The sequence below is a fragment of the Bubalus bubalis genome, chromosome 4 (genome assembly GCF_019923935.1).
Source record: "Bubalus bubalis isolate 160015118507 breed Murrah chromosome 4, NDDB_SH_1, whole genome shotgun sequence".
Lineage (NCBI taxonomy): Eukaryota > Metazoa > Chordata > Mammalia > Artiodactyla > Bovidae > Bubalus > Bubalus bubalis.
Window position 1 is genome coordinate 127337647 of NC_059160.1, and position 25290 is coordinate 127362936.

Here is a 25290-nt window from a genome sequence, read left to right on the forward strand (position 1 = left end):
GAGGTAGTAGGAACCTCCAAAATACTAGCTGGCTGGTCAGAAGAGTGGCCTGGAGACACATCTCCCCCCATATTTGTGACTGGTGTATTCTCATACAGCAATCTTGTCATACAGCAATCCTGTCCCCATAACACCAAGTCTGGCTCGACTCTAGGGTAGATGGTGTCAAGTTATTGCAGGGTACTTATGGAAACATTTAGCTGACATTCCTAACCTAGTCCAAGAGCTTGGGAAAGCCCTTTTGCTTGAGTGATAATGAAGCTGTGCATGTGTGCGTGCTAAGTCACTTCGGTCATGTCTGACTCTCTGTGACCACATGAACCCTCCAGGCTCCTCTGTCTATGGGATTCTCCAGGCAAAGAAAGAGTACTGGACTGAGCTGCCATGCCCTCCTCCGAGGGATCTTCTGGACCCAGGGATTGAACCTGAGTCTCTTATGCCTCTTGCATTGGCAGGCTGTTTTTTTACCACTTGTGCCACCCGGGAACCTGAGATCCTATAAGACTGGAAATCTGATCAAAGGTACATGTACATTGCCCGGACTGGGGTGAGATGTGAAGGTGCATATGTATCACAGCAAAGCAAATGACTGATATCAGGGGATTGCACACAACAGAAAAAAAGCTTTTCCTTATATCATGCACACATACAGATTCTTCCTAGCCTTAACAGTGCACCTCTATCCGTTGATAGAGGTATGTCCTGAGCCACAGGTGGAACAGAGAAGACTTGTAAGGCCACACAGATGACCTGAGGCCTAGAACTTGACCCGGGGCAATCTGAAACTATGTGTCGGTTACCTTATGACACTAAGGAAAGAACATGCTGTTCTTTCTGTTGTGCATTGCAGAATGCCATGTAAGTGGGAGGTGATTGCTATAAGATAAATCAAGCAACCTGTTGATACAAAGAACAGTTAGTGCAACTCCTGTGCCTCTGAATCTCTCAACCACTCTACAGTTATTCATTTTTTTTTTCACTTGTAAACCATCTATAAGCATAGAATCCTCAAACAGAAACAGACTGTAAATCCCTGAGGCATGTTGCTTGTAAGCGGTATCGTTTCGGGCCGTGGACTGATAGTGGATCATCACCAGTGTCGTAAACAGAATGAAAAGTACCAGAGGGCAGCATGGGTAGTAAGGACTGATATGGTCATGTGAGACTTGTGTGTCAGATAAATATACCTATGTCTGTACTGATCACAGTGAAAAATTAAAGACTATCACAGATCATAGTCAAAAAAGTGGGAAACCACTGATCTAGTCCAAGCCCCTTATTTTCCCAGTCAAGATATTTAGATAAACAGGTTGAGGTTTGTCCAAGGTCATGCATATACAGCCAGAGAACTGGGTCAAGGATCAGATGTCCCTACACCCTAGTCCAGGGCTCCTTACATGAAAACCTAAAGACCAACACTCTATGTTAAGGACACTGAAATTATATCAATTTATATACACTAAAAAGCATATACAATAAAATATATAAAGAAAATATAGTGCAATTAAAGAGCTAAGTGTATGTAGTCTACAGATAAGGCATCATTATATAAATTTAACTGAAAATATATGCAGAAATGTTCAAGAGCTATCAAGGGATAAATATTAACTGAACCATACTTAAGAAAAACAAGCAAACTTCCCTAATGGTCCAGTGGCTAAGACTCAGCACTCCAATGAACAGGGAACCCAGGTTCAATCCCTGGTCAGGAAACTAGATCCCACAAGCCACAACTAAGATCTGGCACCATCAAATAAATAAACATTGAAAAACAAGGTTCAAGGTGCCATAGAAGATCCTAAGCATAAAATATCCAGTCTTTGGATACATGAAAATGGAGCTCTTTCTGCTTTCTACAGAGCTACATTTTAAACACCTATTTAGGTTTTCCTTGTGCAATGCCTGACAGTATTTTCAAAATGAGTAATAACTCACTGTCCGCCAAGTCCCTTACCCACCTGTAAGTAATCAGTTGCATGTATCACAGATGAGCCTGCCTCAGATCAGTCCCCCTGGCTCAAGCCCACTCCTTTCTCCAGGACACAGCTTCAGCTTGCTAAGTCTTGTGAGCAGGGGCACCAGCTATATGTTGTAAGGGTAAATCTCAACGGAATGCACTTTGTGACTTCAGTACCATACTTCTTTTTCAGAAAATTGTTTCCATGACTTTTTTAAACTTATTTTTTGGCCTGCATGTGTGGCGTGTAGTCTTGGTTCCCTGACCAGGGGTCAAAACCTGCGCCCCCAGAATTGGAAGGTGGTCTTAACCACTGGACCGCTGGTTTTTGTTGTTTTTTTAGTCACTAAAGTCAAGTCTGACTCTTCGAGACCCCAACTGTAGCACACCAGGCTCCTCTGTCCTCCACTATCTCCCAGAGTTTGCTCCGATTCATGTCCACTGAGTCAGTGATGCTGTCTAACCATCTCATCCTCTGCCACCCCCTTCTCCTCTTGGCCTTCTACCTTTCCCAGCATCTGAGTCTTTTCCAATGAGTCAGCTCTTCACATCAGATGGCTTCCAGTTCAGAAAGTGAAAAGTTAAAGTGTTAGTTGCTCAGTCATGTCTGACTCTGCAATGCCAAGGACTGTAGCCCACCAGGCTCCTCTGCCCTGGGATTCTCCAGGCAAGAATACAGGAATGGGTAGCCATTCCCCTCTCCAGGGGATCTTCCCCACCCAAGGATCAAAACCAGGTCTCCCTACTGCAGGCAGATTCTTTACCTTGACACCAAGGAAGTCCAACAGTCCTTGGGAAGTCCCTAAATATGGTTTTTTAAAAATAGTTTCATTCTATTGGGTGACATTAAGTATCACAAGTTTCCCTGGGAGAATATTCTTCAAATTAAGAACCCGCCTGCCAATGCAGGGGAACACGGGTTTGATCCCTGCTCCAGGCTGATTCCACACGTTGTGGGGCAACTAATCCCCTGCACCACAACTACTGAGTCCATGCGCCCTTTAGCCTGCGCACCACAACCCCCTTGCTGCAACTAGAGAAAAGACCAGGACTCGGTGCAGCCAAAAATATATAAATAAAATTTAAAAAAAAATTGAAAAGTAAAAATCTGCCTTATAGCAAATTTACCAAGGACTGCAATAACCAATCTAATCACCAATTAAGAATAAGAAATCAGACCTACATTTGATATAAAATTCCTGTTTAGTTATTAGGTTGATGAAATAAAATTAAAACCTAGAACTCCACTTACCATAAGTACAAAAGAAAGGAAGAAAAATGACTAGCTATCATATACCAGCCCTCAAAACTTTACTTCTTAGGGATTATCATTTGACCTCAGATCAATCAGTATTCCCACTTTTATTTAGATATTTTGTCTAGGTACAATAAGTATTAAGGTTGTTTCATTTTTCTTTAAATTTACTCAATTTTAAATTTAGTCTCATCCCAAGTAATTCTTTGGATGGAGGAGCCTGGTGGGCTGCAGTCCATGGGGTCGCTACAAGTCTGACACGACTGAGCGACTTCACTTTCACTTTTCACTTTCATGCATTGGAGAAGGAAACGGCAACCCACTCCAGTCTTCTTGCCTGGAGAATCCCAGGGGCGGGAGAGCTTGGTGGGCTGCCGTCTATGGGGTCACACAGAGTTGGACACGACTGAAGCAACTTAGTAACAATAGCAACAAGTAATTCTTAAAAATGAGAGGTATATTTGCAACATATGGCAAAATAATACATAACCACTAAAATTCTAAATGTTCACCCTACACTTAAAATCATCTCTCATACAATCAGCGGTATTACATGATGACTGAACTGCCTACATCTTAAAAATAGTTGCTTCAAAGGTAATATTACAACATGAATAACTGAAAAAGTGTCCATGTTTCACATATATAAAAAATTCTGAAACTCAGTACATGGATTTATCACAATTTTATTACCAGTAGTCAGTAAGGGGAAAAAAAAAAGCTTCAGGTTGTTACTTCTGCTTTTTCTGTGTCTTATTTCGTCTACTTTTCTTCTGTCCTTTCTTTTTCTTCCTCATGAGAACAGCTTTTTCTCCAATAAACAAACCTTTAGAACTCTGTGCACTTTTTGAAGCAAAGTTAAGTCCCTGCTTAGGTTTACTGACATTCTTCAAACTAGGATTTGAATTTTGTTTTAACTTTTCTTTATGGACAGAACGCATGACTCTGAGTTTTCTTCCCATCAGTTCAGAATTATTTAATTTCAGAGCAAGATGAACAGCATCTGTATTCTGTAATAAAAATCAATATATTAAATTTTACAGAAACTCCTCTGCAAAGAATCTAGCAAAATTACAACTTTAATGGACTAGAATAATTTTCAAGCTTGTGATACAGAAACCCCTGTTGGGAATTCCCTGGCAGTTCAGTGGTTAGAATTCTGTGTTTCCACTGCAGGGGGCACAGGTTCCATCCCTTGTTGGGGAACAAAGATCCCACCTGCCTCGGTGTGGCCAAAGAAAGAAAAAGTAGAAACCCCGCTCACTTCCACAGGTAGGCAAGTCCAGCCCCAGTGTTTCAACAGCGGTGCTTGCAGTTTTAATCATGCACCCTCATGCGCTTCTCCCCAGGAAGCACTTAGGCTGCCTTGTCAAATGACCAGGTAAGCCCACAATCAAAGAGGCTTCATTCTTTCTCAATGTAAAATGAACTAAGGAGATGAATCCTAGGTGGCCTTTGAAACCAATGAGGCTCCTCCTCATGAGTCTCTTCCTGCAAAGCCCCGGCTGTACTGGTTGATGTGAGAACAGAGAACTCTATTACAATCCTCGAGATGTCAGCCTAGATGCCTTCAGGGTGCCATTTAAACCCCAAATACGGTTACTCTTTTATTCTAACTCAGTGTTAACAACTCTAAATATTCATGACGTGTTTGTTATAGGGGTTTACAAACTTATCAGCAGTCAGAAAACAGAGAGCAGAGAGAGAGTGAGATTGCTACGCGACAGTCATGGATGGAAGCATCAGGATGTGAGTCCCTTCCTTCAAACCCATCTGGCCCTACATACGAAGAGCCTTAAACAGTCACATGTCTTGATCTGGTTAGTGATGACCCACTGGGGAGCCTTCCTAAAGAAGTAATCCAAAAACGGAGGCAAACATTTGAAGGAAAAAACAATCACTCCACTTTCATTATTATAGGGAAAAAGAGAAAACAGTACACATGTGTGACATTTGGCAAACACTAGGGAAAAGAGTATAAATTATGTTACATGCCTCAATGGAACACACTTAACACAACAGAGAACACAAAGGCAGGTTACAGAACCTTATGTTCACAACATTAAGTATGACCACAAAAGGGCAGAGATAAAAACCGAGAGGACATATATGAAAGGGTGATTGTAGAGGGAAGAAAAACTTAAATAAGTGCCTTTGGGTTGTTCGTGTATTCCAGTAATTTTAGACACAAGATGCTGGTTAATATTTAGCAAACTAAATATAAATTGTGTAACAAAAACTAAAATTTTCTTCTAGCTGAGTGAAGAGTCAATTTCCTCCTTTTCCAGTAGGTAGAGATTTGGAGATTCAGTACCTTTAATGTTGTTGTTTAGTCACTAAGTTGTGTCTGACTCTTGGAGACCCCATGAACTGTAGCCCACCCGGCTCCTCTGTCCATGGAATTTCCCAGGCAAAATACTAGAGTGGGTTGCCATTTCCTTCTCCAGGGGATGTTCCCCAACCCAGGGATCGAACCTGCATCTCCTGCACAGGCAGGCAGATTCTTTCCTGCTGAGCCACCAGGGAAGCCCAATACTTTTAAAAGCCAGCATCTAAAACATTAGTTAATGAAACAACTGACAAAGGATTAATTTCCAAAATATACAAGCAGCTCATGCAGTTCAATACCTGAAAAACAACCCAATCAAAAAGCAAGCAGAAGACCTAGCACACATTTCTCCAAAGACATATAGATGGCTAATAAACGCATGAAAAGATGCTCAACATGGCTCACTATTAGAAAAATGCAAATCAAACTACAATGAGCTATCAGCTCAACTGGTCAGAATGGTCATCATCAAAAAATCTACAAACAATAAATGTTGGACAGGGTGTGGAGAAACGGCAACCTTTTTGCATTGTTGGTGGGAATGCAAATTGATGCAGCCACTATGGAGAACAATATGGAGATTCCTTGAAAAACTAGGAATAAACCTACCATTTGACCCAACAATCCCACCACTGGGCATAAACCCCGAGGAAACCATAACTGAAAAAGATGCGTGTACCCTAATGTTCACTGCAGCACTATTTACAATAGCTAGGACAGGGAAGCAACCTAGATGTCCATCGACAGATGAATGGATAAAGGAGCTGTGGTACATATACACAGTGGAATATTACTCAGCCATAGAAAGAAAGCCATTTGAGTTAGTTTTAATGAGGTGGATTAAAATAGAGTCTATTATACAGAGTCAAGTAAGTCAGAAAGAGAAAAATAGAGTATATTAATGCATATATATGGAGTCTAGAAAGATAGTACTGATGAACCTATTTGCAGGGCAGCAGTGGAGATGCAGACATAGAGAACAGAGTTACGGACACAGTGGGGGAAAGACAGGGCCTGAACTGACAGAGTAACATGGAAACATACTACCATATGTAAAATAGCCAGCCAGCGGGAATTCGCTATATGACGCAGGGAGCACAAACTTGGTGCTCTGTGAAAACCTAAAGGGGTGGGATGGGGTGGGAGGTGGGAGTGAAGTTCAGGAAGGAGGGGACATATACACCTATGGCTGATTCATGTTGATGAATGGCAGAAACCAACAGAATACTGTAAAGCAATTATCCTCCAATTAAGACTAAATAAGAAAGATACAAAAGTCAAAATGAATGAATAAATAAAACATTATTTCATGACATTAATATGGAGAAACAACCAGGACATCTCATGGTTAGACGCGTAACAGAGCACAGTAGGAACAGTGCTCTATTATGGCAGGTTATGAATTTACTTGAGGTGCAATTTGAGGGTGGCAGCAAAAGTTACGGCGGAACGATGGGACAGCACGGACAGCCTCCCCCAACACAGTTCAAGCACGGCGACGCCACATCCATCTCCGTACCTCAAAGAGCACATAGCCAAAGCCTCTGCCGACTCCAGTAACTTGATCCCGCACAATCCTCACGGCCACAACGCTCCCACAGGCCAAAAAGTGCTTCTCAACTGCAGATTCTTCAACTTCTAAAAACAGGTTCGATCAAAGGGGAAGTGAGGACTTGGAATCGCCTCAGGACGTTAGAGATGTTTAATCACATACATCACGGTAAGCACAGCCTTGCAGAAATTAGTCAAGTTACACTCCACATTTTTCAAAGTTAGTCTTAAAGCAAAACACTGAGTGACCACTCGGGTGTTATTTGCATTACTTCAATGACAAACAGATAGCTTTTTATTTAAACAAACTTACTGTATGGGAGATTTCCCACAAATACGGATCTCTTGTCCCTCTGAAACACAAAATAAAAAAATCACTCATGAAAGAGAAAACGGAAGTCACCATCAAGTCCACTCTTTCCCTCACCGCACATGTCTGATGGGGCTCCATCTCCTGATTCCCCTGCCTATCAGGCCCCTGTTGGATTTGGCTTCTGCCATCTTTCCCGCAGGAGTATGAGCCCCAGAGTGAGGAACTTCTGTTCACAGCTGGCACTGACGACATGGCAGTGCTCAAGGAAGGCCTGCTCCTTTGGAGGTGGGCACACTTTTTCTATAAAGGGCCAGAAAGCAAGTATTTTAGGCTTTGTGGGCCGTGCAGTCTCGGCTGTGCCCCTTGCCTCTGCTGTTAAAGCAAAATAACATGACACTAACGGGCCTCCCAGGTGGATCAGTGGTAAAGAATCCACCTGCCAATGCAAGAGACTTGGGTTTGATTCCCGGGTCAGAAAGATCCCCTGGAGGAGGAAATGGCAACCCACTCATGTTCTTGCCTGAAGAATCCCATGACAGAGGAGCTGGCGGGCCACAGTCCATGGGGTTGCAAAGAGTCGGACACGGCTGAGCACGTAATGGGTATGGTTTTGGAGCAATAAAACTTTATTCACAAAAACGGGGAGCAAACGTTGGGCCCTCAGGCCAGTTCGCTATTTAGTGCCAGGTCCACCATCAAAGCCAGGACAGTCAGCCAGGTCTTGGTCATTTCTCATCTAACTACCCTGACACCGACAGTAACACATTGTGTCTCTGCACTGAGTTCTTACCAACTCATACTTCATTCAAGAGACCCCAAGGAAAAGCTTCTGAACAAAACCCGGATTCCTTGACACAGCAGGCTGGGGTCATCATGACTGCCCTCCACCTATTTCTCCAACAGCAACTCTGACTGTGGCCTCTCCTCACACTCTACCCACTAGTAAGTGTATCAAGCTCTTGGAACCCCCACAAAGGATTAGGTTTTGGTCCCACCGTTCACAGTGTTCAAAATTTTTTTGCCCAGATAACACTGATAAGACACCTGTTCTCCAGGAAACCCTCCTTTGTCCCTTCTTGCTGGCAACCTCCCACACTGAGTGGCCCAATCCTGAGCTGACATTTATGACAGAATTTATCATAAAACAGTGCCATGGTCAGCCCATCTGCTCACCTTTACACTGCGAACTCCTAGACAACTGCGACTGTGTCTCAGCACCAACACCTGACACCGAGCAGGGACTAAACACTGTTAATGAGCAATGTAACTCGAGACCTTAGTCTATGAATAGGGTGCTGGCTCCAGTGCTCTTTAATATACCTTTCAGACACACTCTCTAGGATTATTGGATCAGATGTAGGAGTGGGAACCACTTTCTTTTTTTTTTTAATTAATTAATTTATTTTAATTGGAGGCTAACTACTTTACAATATTGTAGTGGTTTTGCCATACACTGGCATGGATCAGCCATGGGTGCACATGTGTTCCCCATCCTGAATCCCCCTCCCCCTTCCCTCCCCATCCCATCCCTCTGAGTCCTCCCAGTGCACCAGCCCCGAGCACCCTGTCTCATGCATTGAACCTGGACTGGCGATCCATTGCACATATGGTAATATACATGTTTCAATGCTATTCTCTCAAATCATCCCACCCTCGCCTTCTTCCCCGGAGTCCAGAAGTCTGGGGAACCATTTTCTTGAAGCTAATGCTGACTTGGACTTCCCTGGTAGTCCAGTGGTTAAGACTCTATGCTTCCAATGTAGGGAGCACAGGTTCAATCCCTGGTTTGGGGAACTAAGATCCTACATGCCGCATGGCACAACCAAAAAGAAAATAAAAATCAAAAGCTAGAGGCTTCCCAGGTGGTTTAGTGGTAAAGAATCCACCTGCTAATGTAGGAGATGTGGGTTCAATCCCTGGCTTGAGAAGATCCGCTGGAGGAGAAGTGGCAACCCACTCCAGGATTCTTGCCTGGGAAATCCCATGGACAGAGGAGCCTGGCAGACTACAGTCCCTGGGGTTGCAAAGAGGTGGACATGACTGAAGTGACTGAGCACAAGCAAGGATGAGCAATGCTGACTTAAGCCCTCGCTCGCCCCAGGCGCCTAGGCTGAGACAACAGAGGGCAGAGGTGGTTTCCTCTAATTCCCTCATGCTCCCGGCTAACCCAACTCCTCTCCCAGCACAAGCTCAGAAGAAAATGTTCTTCTCTACACTACTGCAGCGAAATTCTTCAGACAGTGCAAAAACTACTTACAGAGGAGGTCTCAGTTGCAAGATCCACTCTAACACGAAATCCTTCTGCAAATTGGGCCCCATTTCTATTATAAATATGAAGGGAAAATGGCTGTTAAAAACAGGCACTAACTAGTGGGGTATTTAATCTGAAGTGAACCCAAAGAATAAAGACAGCATGGACTCATACATAGAATAATTCTGTTCAAACATCAAAGAGACGAAATTACCTTTCCAGTGCTTTTGTAGCAGCACTCTCATCCTTAAACACAACATAAGCATTAATATTTTTCTGATCGGGATGAATTTTACGCCTACATTAAAAAAAAAAAAAAAGATTGTAAAATTTGCTAATCCCAAAGTCACTAAAATAAATACAGCTCGTTTTACACTCTCAATCAACACCTATGACAAGAATTTCTGGGAGGATTTTCATAAATTCTTTTCATAAACATTTAGTAATAATCCCCAAAATAACACCCAACATGTACAAATAGCGGTGAAACACGTGACCTCCGGCCTCTTCCCGGTCATCACAGTGGGCAAGCAGGAGACCACCCCAGGCGACCCCACCACATGACAGACGGTCACCTCAGCTGCAGCTCTGTATCTCACACACATAAACAGAAAAAACAGCTTGCTTTTTTCTTTTTACTGTAAAATAAAAACTATACAAACCTGTAAACGTGCACAGCTAAGGAAATTATTAACAGGGTAGTACCCAAACAGCAACCCACTCCAGTATTCTTGCCTAGGAGAATCCCATGGACAGAGGAGGCTGGCAGGCTATAGTCCATGGGGGTTGCAAAGAGCTGGACACGACTGAAACAACGTAGCACTTAGCACCCTTGTAGCCTCTCCATGGCCCTAACAACTGCAGCCCCTCCACTCCTTCAAAGGCAACCACCACTCCCACCTTTATAGGAACTACTTTCCTGCATGTCTATGTGGTTTTACCACCCAAGTGTCTACCCCGAGACATACTTTGGTCTTGTTCAGTTTTCCACTTGAAAAGTCTTTAGAATCCTGTTTAATCTGATTCCCCATTTATCTATCTTATAGTTTGACCTAAAGAATTTCCCTGGAAAAAACTGGCCAGCCAACAGCAATCATGAGGCACCTGTGATTTGAAGATGCATTCTGGCAGAGGAATGACAGATCAAATTGCCAACATCCACTGGATCATCAAAAAGCAAGAGAGTTCCAGAAAAACATCTATTTCTGCTTTACTGAATGTGCCAAAGCCTTTGACTGTGTGGATCACAAAAAACTGTGGAAAATTCTTCAAGAGATGGGAATACCAGACCACCTGACCTGCCTCTTGAGAAACCTATATGCAGGTCAGGAAGCAACAGTTACAACTGCACATGGAACAACAGACTGGTTCCAAATAGGAAAAGGAGTACGTCAAGACTGTATATTGTCAGCCTGCTTATTTAACTTCTATGCAGAGTACATCATGAGAAACGCTGGGCTGGAAGAAGCACAAGCTGGAATCAAGATTGCCAGGAGAAATATCAATAACCTCAGATATGCAGATGACATCATCCTTATGGCAGAAAGTGAAGAGGAACTCAAAAGCCTCTTGATGAAAGTGAAAGAGGAGGGTGAAAAAGTTGGCTTAAAGCTCAACATTCAGAAAACGAAGATCATGGCATCCAGTCCCATCACTTCATGGGAAATAGATGGGGAAACAGTGGAAACAGTGTCAGACTTTATTTTTGGGGGCTCCAAAATCACTGCAGATGGTGACTGCAGCCATGAAATTAAAAGACGCTTACTCCTTGGAAGGAAAGTTATGACCAACCTAGATAGCATATTCAAAAGCAGAGACATTACTTTGCCAACAAAGGTCCGTCTTGTCAAGGCTATGGTTTTTCCAGTGGTCATGTATGGATGCGAGAGTTGGACTGTGAAGAAAGCTGAGCGCCAAAGAATTGATGCTTTTGAACTGTGGTGATGGAGAAGACTCTTGAGAGTCCCTTGGACTGCAAGGAGATCCAACCAGTCCATTCTGAAGGAGATCAGTTCTGGGATTTCTTTGAAAGGACTGATGCTAAAGCTGAAACTCCAGTACTTTGGTCACCTCATGTGAAGAGTTGACCCATTGGAAAAGACCCTGATGCTGGGAGTGATTGGGGGCAGGAGGAGAAGGGGATGACAGAAGATGAGATGGCTGGATGGCATCACCGACCCGATGGACGTGAGTCTGAGTGAACTCTGGGAGTTGGTGATGGACAGGGAGGTCTGGAGTGCTATGATTCATGGGGTCACAAACAGTCGGACACGACTGAACGAGTGAACTGAAATGAACTGAACTTTGAGCTTAAAAATGTTAAGGTACAGGAAATGTGTGCCTTAGAACTGATGAAATGTGATACTTGTGATTTATAATAGAATATTTAGATGCAAAACTTTCTTATTCTCTTCACCCAGTATGTCTGATTAAACGTCTCTGAAATTTCTCATTTCTCATGGCACATTTTAAGTCATTCTGCAATTCTTTCTGTGACTCTACAGCTTACATTGAGGCTTGAAGACAAACTCCTGACAAATTTATATGTTATTATAGACATCAGAAACAATAAACCATGATGGTTCATCCAAATATACACATTTGTGAGGTTAAGAAATTATCTCATTTTTCACCAAAATGGAAGAGAATTTACAAGTACTCCCTTTCTTTAATTATAAACTTACTTTATTGCTGCCAACTTTTTGGACAAAGTTCCTTCTGCTGGAATCTTTAAGAGAAAAAAAAAAGTATTATAGGAAAGTCATCATTTGACATTATTTCAAAATAATTATATTTTAATTAATCGAATTATAAATACCTAACTCTGATATGGAATAAAAATGAAGGAAATACTGAATCAGAAACAACTGTCCTGGTGCCGTATGAATGGGGCCTTGTGGCTGAGGACAAACGTTCCCAGCGACAGCGCCGCATTCAGACTTCACAGGCAGCGACTCAAACTAGGCGGGAGTAACAGATGACTCGAAGGGGTTGCTGGCGTATGAGGAGACGATGTTGTTGAAGACACATGTGAAGAGTGTTAAGGAAAACTGTTTTATAAAATGGGCATGGAAAAAAGGGACACTTCTAAGTTGACATTTTATTGAATATGCTGCTGCTGCTGCTAAGTCGCTTCAGTCGTGTCCAACTCTGTGCGACCCCATAGACGGCAGCCCACCAGGCTTCCCCGTGCCTGGGATTCTCCAGGCAAGAACACTGGAGTGGGTTGCAATTTCCTTCTCCAATGCATGAAAGTGAAAAGTGAAAGTGAAGTCGCTCAGTCGTGTCCAACTCTCCACGACCCCATGGACTACAGCCTACCAGGCTCCTCCGCCCATGGGATTTTCCAGGCAAGAGTACTGGAGTGGGGTGCCATTGCCTTCTCCGATTGAATATGCCATCTTCACTCATATCTCTATGAGTTTATATATGTCAACTGGCAAAAACAAAACCCTTCAGGTTCTGTCCTCGGACAAACAATGGAATCTCCCTTTTTTCGGGATCATGCTATTTTCAGTCATATATAGTACCTAAGAGTGACAGGAACAGTTAGGGCAAACTTCATGGAGAAGGTGGAAATTCAAGTCCACAATGGTGACTGACAGCGATGTGCCAGATACCGCCAGGTGCTGTGAACAGGAAGGTCAAAAGACGCGAATGGCCAGGTTCACAGTCCAGGGGTATCTGTAAACACCAATCTCATTTAGGGCAGTCACTATACATCTCCTCTGGAAAACCTGTCTTTCAGTCATTTGATAGTTTACATAGCAAAAGTAAGAAACTGAACTACTACTTCTTAGTCTGTCTTGCTCAAACTAACAAATGGTAAAACTCTCTGAATATAGACAGAAACACAGTCCAAGACATGCAAAATGCCCACATGAATAATCAACATGTAAATGCCAGGCATCAAAACTCGTCCACTAGGTGCTTTCCAGGAGCTCTCCAGGACCTGTGCCCTGCTACTAAAGATGAGAATGCAGAGATATAGCATAAGACAATAAGTTACAGAAAGGATTCAGAGGAAGAAAAATACCACTTGATGTTATAAAGCATCAAAAGGCCTTGAATAAGTGACATCTTAAGTGCCTTCTGAAAAATACATATTATCTTGATGAGTAAAATGAGAGTTTAAGGATTCCCAGAATATACACAGTGAAATACTACTCAGCCATAAAAAAGAAGGAAATCTTGCCATTTGCAACAACATGGATACATGCTGAGGGTATCGGAGAAGGCAATGGCAACCCACTCCAGTAGTCTTGACTAGAAAATCCCATGGATGGAGGAGCCTGGTAGGCTGCAGTCCATGGGGTCACTAAGAGTCGGACACGACTGAGTGACTTCACTTTCACTTTTCACTTTCATGCATTGGAGGAGGAAATTGCAACCCACTCCAGTGTTCTTGCCTGGAGAATCCCAGGGATGGCAGGGCCTGGTGGGCTGCCATCCATGGGGTCGCACAGAGTTGGACACGAATGAAGCGACTTAGCAGCAGCTGAGGGTATGCTAAGGGAAATAAAGACAAATACCCTATGATGTCACTTATTCATGCAATGTAAAAACCAAAACAGGGAATTCCCTGGTAGTCCAGAGCACTCTGTGCTCCCACTGCTGAGGGCCCAGGTTTGATCCCTGGTTGGGAAACTAAAATCCTACAAGCCTCACAATATGACCCAATAAAAAAACAAAATAAAACTCAAGAGATACAGAGAACAGATTGGTGGTGACCCAGAGAGAAGGGGGTGGAGAGTGGGCAAAACGAGTGAAGGGGCTCAAGTGCACAGTGACAGATGCTGACTAGACCCATGGTGGTGACCACGCTGTAGTGTGAACAAACGCTGGACTGTTACACTGAACACCTGAAATTAATACAATGTTACATACCAATTTTACCTAAGTTAAAAAAACAAAGAACTGAGCAAAAGGATGTGGGTGGGAAGGCCCACGTGTATGATCTGCTACAAGCGCAGCGCCCAGGCTGCAGGACAGTCGCGTGTGGAACAGCGCAGGGCCCCAGGGCCGCCCTGCAGACCGTCAGGATGACGGGAAGAACAAACAGCTAGAAAAATGACAAGATTTTGGTCACCTCCATACATATTTGATGTGAACTGGTGCAGGTGCTGGTGACCCAGCGGGCAGCTGGGCTCACAGTCTGGTGGCACAGAGGAGCAGCATCACAATGTCCCAGCCGCCTCCCAAGGACTACAGTGAGGTGCCAGCTGCCGGAGGGCGGGCGGCAGGGTCACCTGACGCACCAGTAATTCAGGGATACGAAGAATCAGGGCTGGCTCCTCTAGGAGAACACGAAGCCAAGGCAGGGGTGTGTGTAATGTTCGCGGGAGCAGAGGTGGAGGAGAGGGATTTCGGGTAAGGAGTTCCAGGAAGAAGTGCTTTAAGGAAGATTGAGTAGACAGAGGTGTGTTGGCTACATGTGAGGCAGACTGAGAGCAGGAACTGTAACAGGCCTCTGCAACTATTTTGGCAAGAAGTGAAAACTTAGGTGGGACAATGCAAAAAGAAAGGAATGACTCATCTTCAGAAGAAACCACAGTTGAAAACCAGGCAGGGATGACAAGCAACAGGCTGGATGGGCTAAAGAAGAGAGTCCAAGGCTGGCAGTCTGAGCGGTAGTAAAGAACAGGTAATCAGCAGATAGCATAGGACGGGGTTGGAGATCGATGCAGGTGAGGTGAGCACAGAAGGGCTGGCAGGACAACCCCATGGATGTGTCAGGCAAGGATCTGATATGAGGAAACAGGACTCAGAGGGCTGACAGAAGACACACGTGATAAACGGAAGACTCTAACACCGTGATAGTATTATGGAGACTGTGCCAAAACCTTAAGGTCTACTTTTAGAGAAGTGGGCAGTTTTGCCTGCTGGGGACGTTTGGCAATTGGTTATTACGACTGGGTAGGGGAAGGATGCTATCGGCACCTAGTGGGCAGAGGCCAGGGATGCTGCATTACAAAGGTCAGTGTCCAACAACACACAATTATCCAGCATCAAATGTCAGTGGTATCACGGTTGAGAAACCCCATTTTAGAGAATCACGTTGAGAAAGAGCAGTTTGAAACAAGGAATAAACATTTCTTATATTCTAATACATATTAATTATATTTTAAAAAATCCATGAATTTTCTTCTTCATGCTCCAAGGAACATGGCTGTAACTGGTCTACAGAGCACTCAATTGGTGAAATTAGATACGATTTGCTTCCATAAAGTTTTAACATTAAACTGATTGAACACACTTTATCTTTCTATGTCAGAGCATAAGCACTGCTCTGCAGAGTCAGGCAAACCCCCTATATGAACAGCTCTGATTCCAGAAATGCTACTCAATAGGTTGAACATCTCCACCTGTTCAGCTGACTCACAGACAAAAGTCATAGATCCACCCTCCAAAATATACTTAGGAAGGATATCATTTTACTATGTGAACTCATTAAATTACCTAACCAAGTCCAGGGGTCAGTAATAGACAGCAGGTGTGACTGCTTTGGCGCTACATTTGAGCCTGTTGGTTCTAAACGTTAAAGTCAAGGGCTCCTTCATCTCACTAAAACCAACACATGAAAACGTCTGATTTACATGCAGTACATTTTCAGATGATGTACTTTCAAGGAAGGAAAACATACCAGAGAACGAAATCGCACAGATTCTATCTGTCCATACTCTTTAAAAAATGACTTCAGCTTCTAAAAAAAAGAAAAAAGAAAGATACATATATTTTAGTCCATTTTAAGAACATCAAGTAAGTACCACGAAACAGAATTAAGTAAAATGGTTGGATAATCTTTTCCTGCCACGTTTCAAGAGTATTTCAGGAAAAGTAAGTAACTCTTCAGTTAGAAGACAAAATAAGTTTTTAAGTAACTATTCAGTTAGAAGACAAAAGTTTTTACTGAAACTTATGTAAAAAAAAACCCACACAATTCATGTCACTATCCCTGAAATACACACTTCTGCCTTTCAATCTTTCAAAATCTTTTACTACATGTAAACTAGTACTGTATGCTCCATAGATTCTGTCATCTTTTCACACTGGCTTATTTAAACCAGAAATGGATTTTAAGGATGCTTATGTCACTATGGGAAATTTCCCAATTGTCTGGAACCAAGACCATCATATTCAAGAAAAATCTTTGGGTGAATTATATACATTATGCTTATGACTGGCTCAGGATGTGACGAATGTGTATATTTGACAGCTCACACAATAATGTCTATAAGCAACTTTAATTCAAAAATAACTTATTAAACATGTAAAGCTCCACAAACACTCCCCTCCCTTGAGCCCTTATAATCTAACATGAAGATAAGTAACCAAACCGAAACTACACTACTACGGAAAATGGATTATCTTCTACAAAATAATCACCCATCAAAAGCTAGGAGACAAAAGGCCAAAGGGGAAAGGGAAAACCCAGAAAGTTAGCTTCTTGTACTGTTTTAAGAAAAGTGGAACTGAAATTGTTCCTTAAAAGATAAGCAGGATTTTGACCCAAGGGATTGCCATCAGGGTGACTATCCCATGAACACACAGAAAGAAAAGGGCATGTCTTGGTTGATTGAACTCCGCATAATGGAGGGAACTTAGGAAGGATGGATTCATTTTCATGACAAATATTTATCAAGCCTCTACTACACATCAGGCACTGTTTCAAGTGCTAGTGACAGAGACGTGAAGAAGAAAAATACACATCCCTGCACACACCGTGCTGCTGTTCTCGTGGCATGTGACGGAAGAGGAAGCTGGAGGAAAAAACCAGAGAAGACCACTGCGGCAGTTCAGACAAGATGTGCAAAAGCCCGAATTAGAGCAGAGACTCGGGGAATGGAAAGGAGCAGGTGGATGCTGGAATGAATCTATCGAATGATTTATATAGTCATTTATAATGAAATTATGTATTAATGACTTATTAATTATGTACTTATTCAATAAAGTGATATGAATGGCCTTCCTGGGCGGCTCAGACGGTAAAGAACCTGCCTGCAATGTGGGAGACTTGGGTTCAATCCCTGGATTGAGAAGATTCCCTGGAGGAGGAAATGGCAACCCTCTCCAGTATTCTTGCCTGGAAAATTCCACAGACAGAGGAACCTGGTGGACTGCAGTCCATGGGTTTGCAAAGTCGGACATGACTGAGCAACTAACTCACAAACACAAAAACAAAATTATGAATTAATAATTTCTCTACATGTTTATGATATACAGACTATACACTCACCTTCTTATTACAGGTGACAGGCAAATTGCCAACAAACACAGTTCTCTCATTCTTTAATCTCTCTTCTTCTCGGTTGATTTGAATTTTCTTTCTTTGATTTACAACTGTCTCTTCTACATCATCAAGTAATTCTTTATCTGCAACTGTAACACCAGGTTGAGAATTTTTCCTTTTCTGCCCTTGTTTCTGGTGAATTTCTTCTTCTAAATCAGCACTTGCTAAAGCATCTTCTCTTTTTAAGCCAAAAAAAAAAAAAAGGGCATGGAAGTCAGGTCTAGCATTTGACAAAGCACAGATTAGGAATGCTTCCCACCTCCTGGCTTTCCTATAAACTTACCATTCATAAATACATCTACATTTAAACAGCATTATCAAAATGTGACTCGTATCTTTAGGAAACTCAAGAGTTAGCAAAAGTTAAGGTCAATTTCTGAAGATAGTTTAAAACTGCCAACTAATTAAGCAACAAAAATTCACTCAAACAAAAGCTGGTTCACTTGAAGTTCTTGGGGATTTAGTTTACCTGCTGCTGCTGCTGCATTGCTTCAGTCGTGTCCAACTCTGTAACCCCATAGACGGCAGCCCACCAGGCTCCCCCATCCCTGGGATTCTCCAGGCAAGAACACTGGAGTGGGTTGCCATTTCCTTCTCCAATGCATGAAAGTGAAAAGTGAAGGTGAAGTCGCTCAGTCATGTCCGACCCTCAGCGACCCCATGGACTGCAGCCTACCAGGCTCCTCCGTCCATGGGATTTTCCAGGCAAGAGCACTGGAGTGGGGTGCCATTGCCTTCTCCGAGTTTACCTTCTACCAGTGCCTAATTTTATTCTCTGCTCTAGAATTCTAGAGTTAGTGCAGCACTCCCAGGGGCTCTATTAAGGTTAACAGACAAGCAAAGTACTTAACTTTGTAAAACCAATCTAACAGGAGAGACCAGATTTCCTACTGCAATATTTAAAGGACTGCTTATCAAAATTATTGGCTTGGCCAAAAAGGTCATTTGCGTCTTTCCATAAGATGTTATAGAAAAACCTGAATGAAATTTTTGGCCAATCCAATAAATTCTGCCAGTATTGTCAAGTATCAGTGCACTTGGATAAGCACACCAGTCCAGAAAGAGAACTGGACCAGGAACTTAGGAGTGAGGGGGGAGAAGGAGTAGTAGGCATCATCAAACTCATTCATTCATTCTCTCAATAAATATTTACTACTCAGTTCTAGCCTCTGAGGATACAAAGATAAGCAGACCATTAAAAGCTTTTAACAGTCTAGTCTCTGAGGAGACAGGCAAGCTTCACCATAAAATAGTAACATGTATAATACCTGGTGTAGGAACATAAAAGAAACAAGAGACATTCTCAGAGGAGGAAAGGCAGTATACAGCATGTGGTCAGTCCTCAGTGAATGATGACCATTATCATCCCTCCACTAGACCACAAGCTCCACTAAGGAGAGGGTATATGCCTAGTTTTCCCATTTACTATGGCATTTAAGGTACCTAGCAGGAGCGAGATGAAATGAGACGCAACAGTAAGGTAGGAACCAGATCAAGAAGGACCATGCCTGTTATGCAAAAGTGCTTAGATTTTATCCCACAGAAGACAAGCAGCTCGTGAATACCCTGAAGGTGCCTGAAAAAGGCCATTTAGCAGCAGCTGCTGTTCAGTCACTCAGTCGTGTTGACTCTTTGGGACCCCATGGACTGCAGCATGCCAGGTCTCCCTGTCCTTTACTGTCTCCTGGAGTTTGCTTAAATTCATGTGCACTGAGTCGGTGATGCCATCCGAACATCTCCTTCTCTGTCATGCCCTTCTCCTCCTGCCTTCAATCTTTCCCAGCATCAGGGTCTTTTCCAATAAATCGGTTCTCTTCATCAGGTAACCAAAGTATTGGAGCTTCAGCATCAGTCCTTCCAATGAACACCCAAGACTGATTTCCTTTAGGATGGACTGTTTGGATCTCCTTGCAGTCCAAGGGACTCTCAAGAGTCTTTTCCAGCACCATAGTTTGAAAGCATCAATTCTTCAGCACACAGCCTTCTCTATGGTCCAACTCTCACATCTGCACATGACTGCTGGAAACACCAGAGCTTTGACTAAAGCAGAGCAAAGTGATGTCTGATTTTTAATACGTTATCTGCATTTATCATAACTTTTCTTCCGAGGGGCAGTCGTCTTTTAATTTCATGGCTGCAGTCACGTCTGCAGTGATTTTGAAGCCCAAGAAAAAAGAGTCTGTCACTGGTTCCACTTTTCCCCCATCTATTTGCCATGAAGTGATGGGACCAGATGCCACGATCTTAGTTTTTTGAATACTAAGGTTTAAGTGAGCTTTTTCACTCTGCTCTTTCACCCTCATCAAGAGGCTCTTTAGTTCCTCTTCACTTTCTGCCATTTGAGTGGAATCTGCATATCTGAGGTTGTATATTTCTGCATATTTCTCCCAACAGTCTTGCTTCCAGCTTGTGATTCATTCAGCCTGGCATTTCACATTATGGGCAGCAGAGCAGAAGATAGTTATGAATGCGGCAAGGCTGGGTAAGGGAGACCAGTAAAGAGACAGTTACAACTGCAGGCATCTCAGAAGACAACAAACTCACCAGAGCAAGAGAGGTGGGGGAAAGGAAAAGTGCATTGTAAGAGATAATTAAAAGACAGCATCATTAGGACTTGAGAAACATAGGGAAAATAAAGAGTCTAAGATGACTCCCAAGTCACAGGCTCAGGCAACTGGAAGGCTGATGGCACCACTCATGCAGAGGAACAGGTATGATGAGTATAATGAGATCAGTTTGAAGCATCCTGAATTTGATGTGTATATGAATAAGCTGATGGGCAGCAGAGCATTGCATGATAGGACACTGCCAAAGAACTGATGCTTTGGAACTGTGGCGCTAGAGAAGACTCTTGAGAGTCCCTTGGACTACAAGGATCCAACCAGTCCATCCTAAAGGAAATCAACTCTGAATATTCATTGGAAGGGCTGATGCTGAGGCTGAAGCTCCAACATACTGGCCATCTGATGCAAAGAGCCGACTCACTGGAAAAGACCCTGGTGCTTGGAAAGAGTGAGGGCAGGAGGGGATGACAGAGGACGAGATGATGGATGGCATCACCAACTCGATGGACATGAGTTTGAGCAAACTCTGGAAGATGGTGAAAGACAGGGAAGCTGGTGTGCTGTAGTCCACGATGTTGCAAAGAGTCAGACACGACTGAGCAACTGAACAACAAGAACAATCAATAGGCTGACAAACAGATATACAGGCTTACAGATCAAGCAATAGAGACCAGGGGATTACCCTGATGGTCCAGTGGGCTTCCCTCATGGCTCAGACAGTAAAAACTCTGCTCTCAATGTGGGAGACCTGGTTCGATCCCTGGGCTGGGAAGATCCCCTGGAGAAGGAAATGGCAACCCACTCCAGTATTCTCGCCTCGAAAATCCCACGGACAGAGGAGCCTGGAGGATTACAGTCCACGCAGTCATGAGAAGTTGGACACATCTGAGCAACTAACACTTTCACTTTCACCAGTGGCTAAGACTCTGCGCTCCCAAGGCAGGGGGCCCGTTTTCCATCCCTGGTCAGGGAATTATATCCCACGTGCTGCAACTAAAAGATCCCTCGTGTCACAACTAAGACCTGGCACAGGCAAATAAATCTATGTTTTAGAAAGAGAGAGTGAGATCAGAATGCTAGAGCCACACAGACTGGGAGACTGCCCAGATTGATGGGTATAAAAAAGAATTATGAGATGACCAAGAACAGAATCCTGAGCGAAATGAACATTTAAGGAACAGTCAGAAGGAAAGGTGCCTGAGATAACAGTGAGAAGGAACAGACAGAGAACTGGAAACTCAGAAGAGGTTGACACCAAAGAATGCAATAACTTCAAGAAGAATGGCAACCACATGACATGTAAAAGAGAGGGCTACAGTTAGAGGCAGTGCTCCCTATTAACTGTGGCACCTAGGTCAGAATGGCTTCCCTGAGCACTGTTTCAGAAGTATGGTCAGATCAAATAAAAAATTAACAACCAGAGTGCCAGTGTGTGGAAGAGAAGATAGATCAAGAAAAGGAAGAGAAGGCAAGTGGAGATTTCTTTTTCTAAAAGCTCAATGATGAAAGAAAGATTTGGGGGTCACATATGCCTGTGGACAGTTGGATTTCTTTAAGATGAGAATCTTTAAAAGAATCTTGAGTATACAGATCAAAGATACAGGAAAAAGGCAGAAATGGATATAGGTATCTGATGGCATAACCTCTGAGAAGACAGAAGTGGTACGTGATATATATAAACAGTACAGGTGACTGCAGTAATCTTGGACAGGGAGTAAGACACCCTTCTCTGAAAGGGGAAGAAACTAAAAACGTGCATAGCTGCAATCAGGAGGAGGAGGAAAGGAAGTAATTCACAACTGTTAGCAATTCATGACTCTCACAATAGGTAACAAGACCACCTGCCAACAGAGAACAGAGATATAAAGAGCGTGAAGAGAGTGGTCTAGAGACTGAGGAAAGTTAACTAGAAATGTATAGTGCTTTAAAAATAAACTGTTTAAAAAAAAATTGAGCTAATGGAGGAATCTGATCTCTGACTGAATAAGTTTAAGAAAACCAAACTCATCTTTTATATACACGCAGTAATATTTATAGATGAAATCTAAGTCTTAGGTTTGCTTCCAAACAATGAGGAAGATATGAACAGGATAAAGATGAAACAAGCTTTGCCAAGTATTAATTACTGCTGATACTGGGTACATGGGGTTTCTTACTCTTTTCAATTTTTGAATATGTATGGGACTTAACATAATAAAAATTTTTTAAAGAGAACTATCAAGTGAGGAAAAAAACTAAAATGAATATTACCAGTGTAAGAATCTCAATTTCGATACCATCTGATTTCTTTACCATCAACTTACAAGAATTTTACCAACCTGTTTGCCAATTTCTTCTCTGCATCAGAAAGTTTCTTCTTCACTTTCATTTTTTTGGCAGGTTCTTGCAAAAGTGGCCTTTGGATTTGGGGTGAACTTTCTTCCTCCTCATCTCGTTTCCTTTTTTTGATGGCTTCCTTTTAAAAGTTTAAAGTTATGTTTGAGACCTCATCACTTACTGGTCTTTCTAAAGTAGCATCTTTTCTCTCTCACTGGTATATCCAGTAATGAAAGGTTACTAAAAATTGATCCTATCTGCCCCAGTTTACAAAGCATCCCCTGCAAGGTAGGTTGCTTGTTTTAAAGTTGTTCTAATGGGCCATTCGGAGTAGAACGCAATGACTTACTTTAGGCACAGGCACGTACACGGGTTGAAGCTGAGGGTTCACAGAGCCGAAGAGGGAAGCCAGTCGACCGGTACTACCCCTGGAGGGTTGCTTGCCGCGGAATAAACTATTGGCGACTTGTCCCACCTCATAGTCTCCTTCCCGATTCCCACAAGCGCCGTCGTCCGGGTTCTGTCTAGACACGGACGCCAGAGACTCAACGACATGATTCCACGCACCACCCCTCGCGCCCCAAGCTCCCGAACGCATTCCCGCCCAGGCAGACAAGCCACGAACCACTCACCCCTCCTGCGCACTCTGCTTTTTCTCCCATTTGTTCTTCCCTTTCAGGGCCATTCTTCACCTAAAAGCCTCCCAGCCCGCAGCAACACCACGTGAACCCGCACTTCCGGGTCTCGGCCGCTCGGCTCTCGGAGCCACGCCCCTTCCGCCCCAGGAGCCTCTGTGGACGCGCTAGGGGTGGAGACAGCGGGCGAAGGGGCGGAGATAGCGAATGAGGGCGGACACAGCGAGCCTGCCGGTCGAAGCCAGACTTTCGAATCGGTTCGCACTTAACTCTCTTTGGCTGAGACCGAGTCTTCTTCCGTGAGCAGGTCAGGTCTGAAGTAGGAATAAGAATCAGCCGCTGTGAGTGGGCTATGAATCCAAGCAGAGGTAAAACACGTACGAGAATCTCTGCGTTGTCGAAGACAGAGGAGGTGTGTCGGGAAATGAGGTTACAAAGATGTAGGTCACACTGTATTAACAAATGATGAATCGGTGTGAAGGATACATGGGGCTTCTTAGTGCTGCTCTTGCAACTTTTCTGAAATCTGACATGATTTCAAAGTAAAATTGAGAAGAAATTGTGGTAGACCACAGCTCTAACCTGGGCTTCCCTTGTGGCTCAGACGGTAAAGAATCTGCCTGCAACGCTGGAGACCTCGGTTCGATCCCTGGGTTCAGAAGATCCCCTGGAGGAGGGCGTGGCTACCCACTCCAGTACTCTTGCCATGGACAGAGGGAGCCTGGCGGGCTACAGACCATGGGGTCTCAAGAGTCGGACAGGACTGAGCGACTAAGCAGAGCACACACACAGCTATTACACCAGAAAACGGAGAACCTTGGCTCTCAAAGCCTGAAGAATCCCCATGGACAGAGGAACCTGGCGGATTTCATTCCTTGGGGTCGCAGTTCAGTTCAGTCGCTTGGTCGTGTCCGACTCTTTGGACTCGCAGAGTCGGACACAACTGCGCGACCAAGCACACTGCATTGGCTCTCAAAGCTAATGCGATTTTCTCAACCTACTCAGCGTGCGTGATAAGTCGCTTCAGTCGTGTCCGACTCTGCCATCCTATGGACTGTAACCCGCCAGGCTTCTCTGTCCATGGGATTCTCCAGGCCACAATATTGCCAGGAGTTGCCATGCCCTCCTCCAAGGGATCTTCCCTACCCAGGGGTCGAACACACGTCTTTAAGTCAGCTGTATAGGCAAGCGAGTTCTTTTACCACTAGCGCCACCTGGGAAGCCCCCACCTCCAAAGCCTGCTTTTTCCCATCACCTAGTTATTTCATAACCTGTCATTCCTTATTTTTGTTATGCCTTCCTCCACTATTATCCTCCGCTTTACCCCTCATTGTCACCAGCAAAACTGTACCCATCCTTCAAGGCCCAACTCACTTGGTAAAATTCCCTGCCATTTACAATAGAGATGAAAGTGTCTCTAGATACAAATTGGTCTCTTATTCATCCTGTATTCTGTATCCCCACTCACCATACCTAGTGAGTATGTGGTAAACGGACTTTGAAGTAATAAAAGATAAATATTAGATTATCATTAGTCATTGACTCAGTAGTTTGGGTGGTGAAAGCAAGTGACCTTGAATCTTTGGGAACAGACTTGCTATTTTTGGAGAGCTGCTTAACAAGTCACTGGGAATGTATGTGACCTTTTTTATAGTCCACATCAGATAACATGATGGTAAACCATTATTTGCTTGGCCCTAATTTTGCTTTGAGTCCCTCAGTTTGACTTCCCATAATTGTGACCTTGTGGTATCTCACAAAGAGAAAAACTGTCCATATCTGCCACTCAAGCATCTCCATCTATTCTATACCATCCAATGAAGATATTC

General features: G+C 43.4%; 1 protein-coding gene and 1 non-coding gene across 3 annotated transcripts; one reads left to right on the forward strand and one right to left on the reverse strand.

Annotated features, from left to right (window-relative positions):
- Positions 1-3882: 3882 nt before the first annotated feature.
- On the reverse strand, positions 3883-23619 carry RBM34 (RNA binding motif protein 34). Of its 2 annotated transcripts, none has more exons than XM_025284529.3 (11): positions 23459-23619; positions 23176-23350; positions 22829-22965; positions 17893-18124; positions 16300-16359; positions 12341-12384; positions 9871-9954; positions 9663-9726; positions 7406-7445; positions 7061-7179; positions 3883-4222 (listed from the first exon to the last, which is right to left on the reverse strand). In XM_025284529.3, exons 1-11 carry the CDS (start codon positions 23509-23511, stop codon positions 3944-3946), a joined length of 1287 nt encoding a protein of 428 aa, XP_025140314.1. In that variant the 5' UTR covers positions 23512-23619; the 3' UTR covers positions 3883-3943. The 2 variants fall into 2 exon arrangements, with proteins under 2 accessions (XP_025140314.1, XP_025140315.1); XM_025284530.3 differs by having other exon boundaries at positions 23176-23346; positions 23459-23618.
- Positions 9126-9199, forward strand: TRNAG-UCC. The gene has a single exon. It is a non-coding gene; the product is annotated as a tRNA-Gly (tRNA).
- Positions 23620-25290: the final 1671 nt, after the last annotated feature.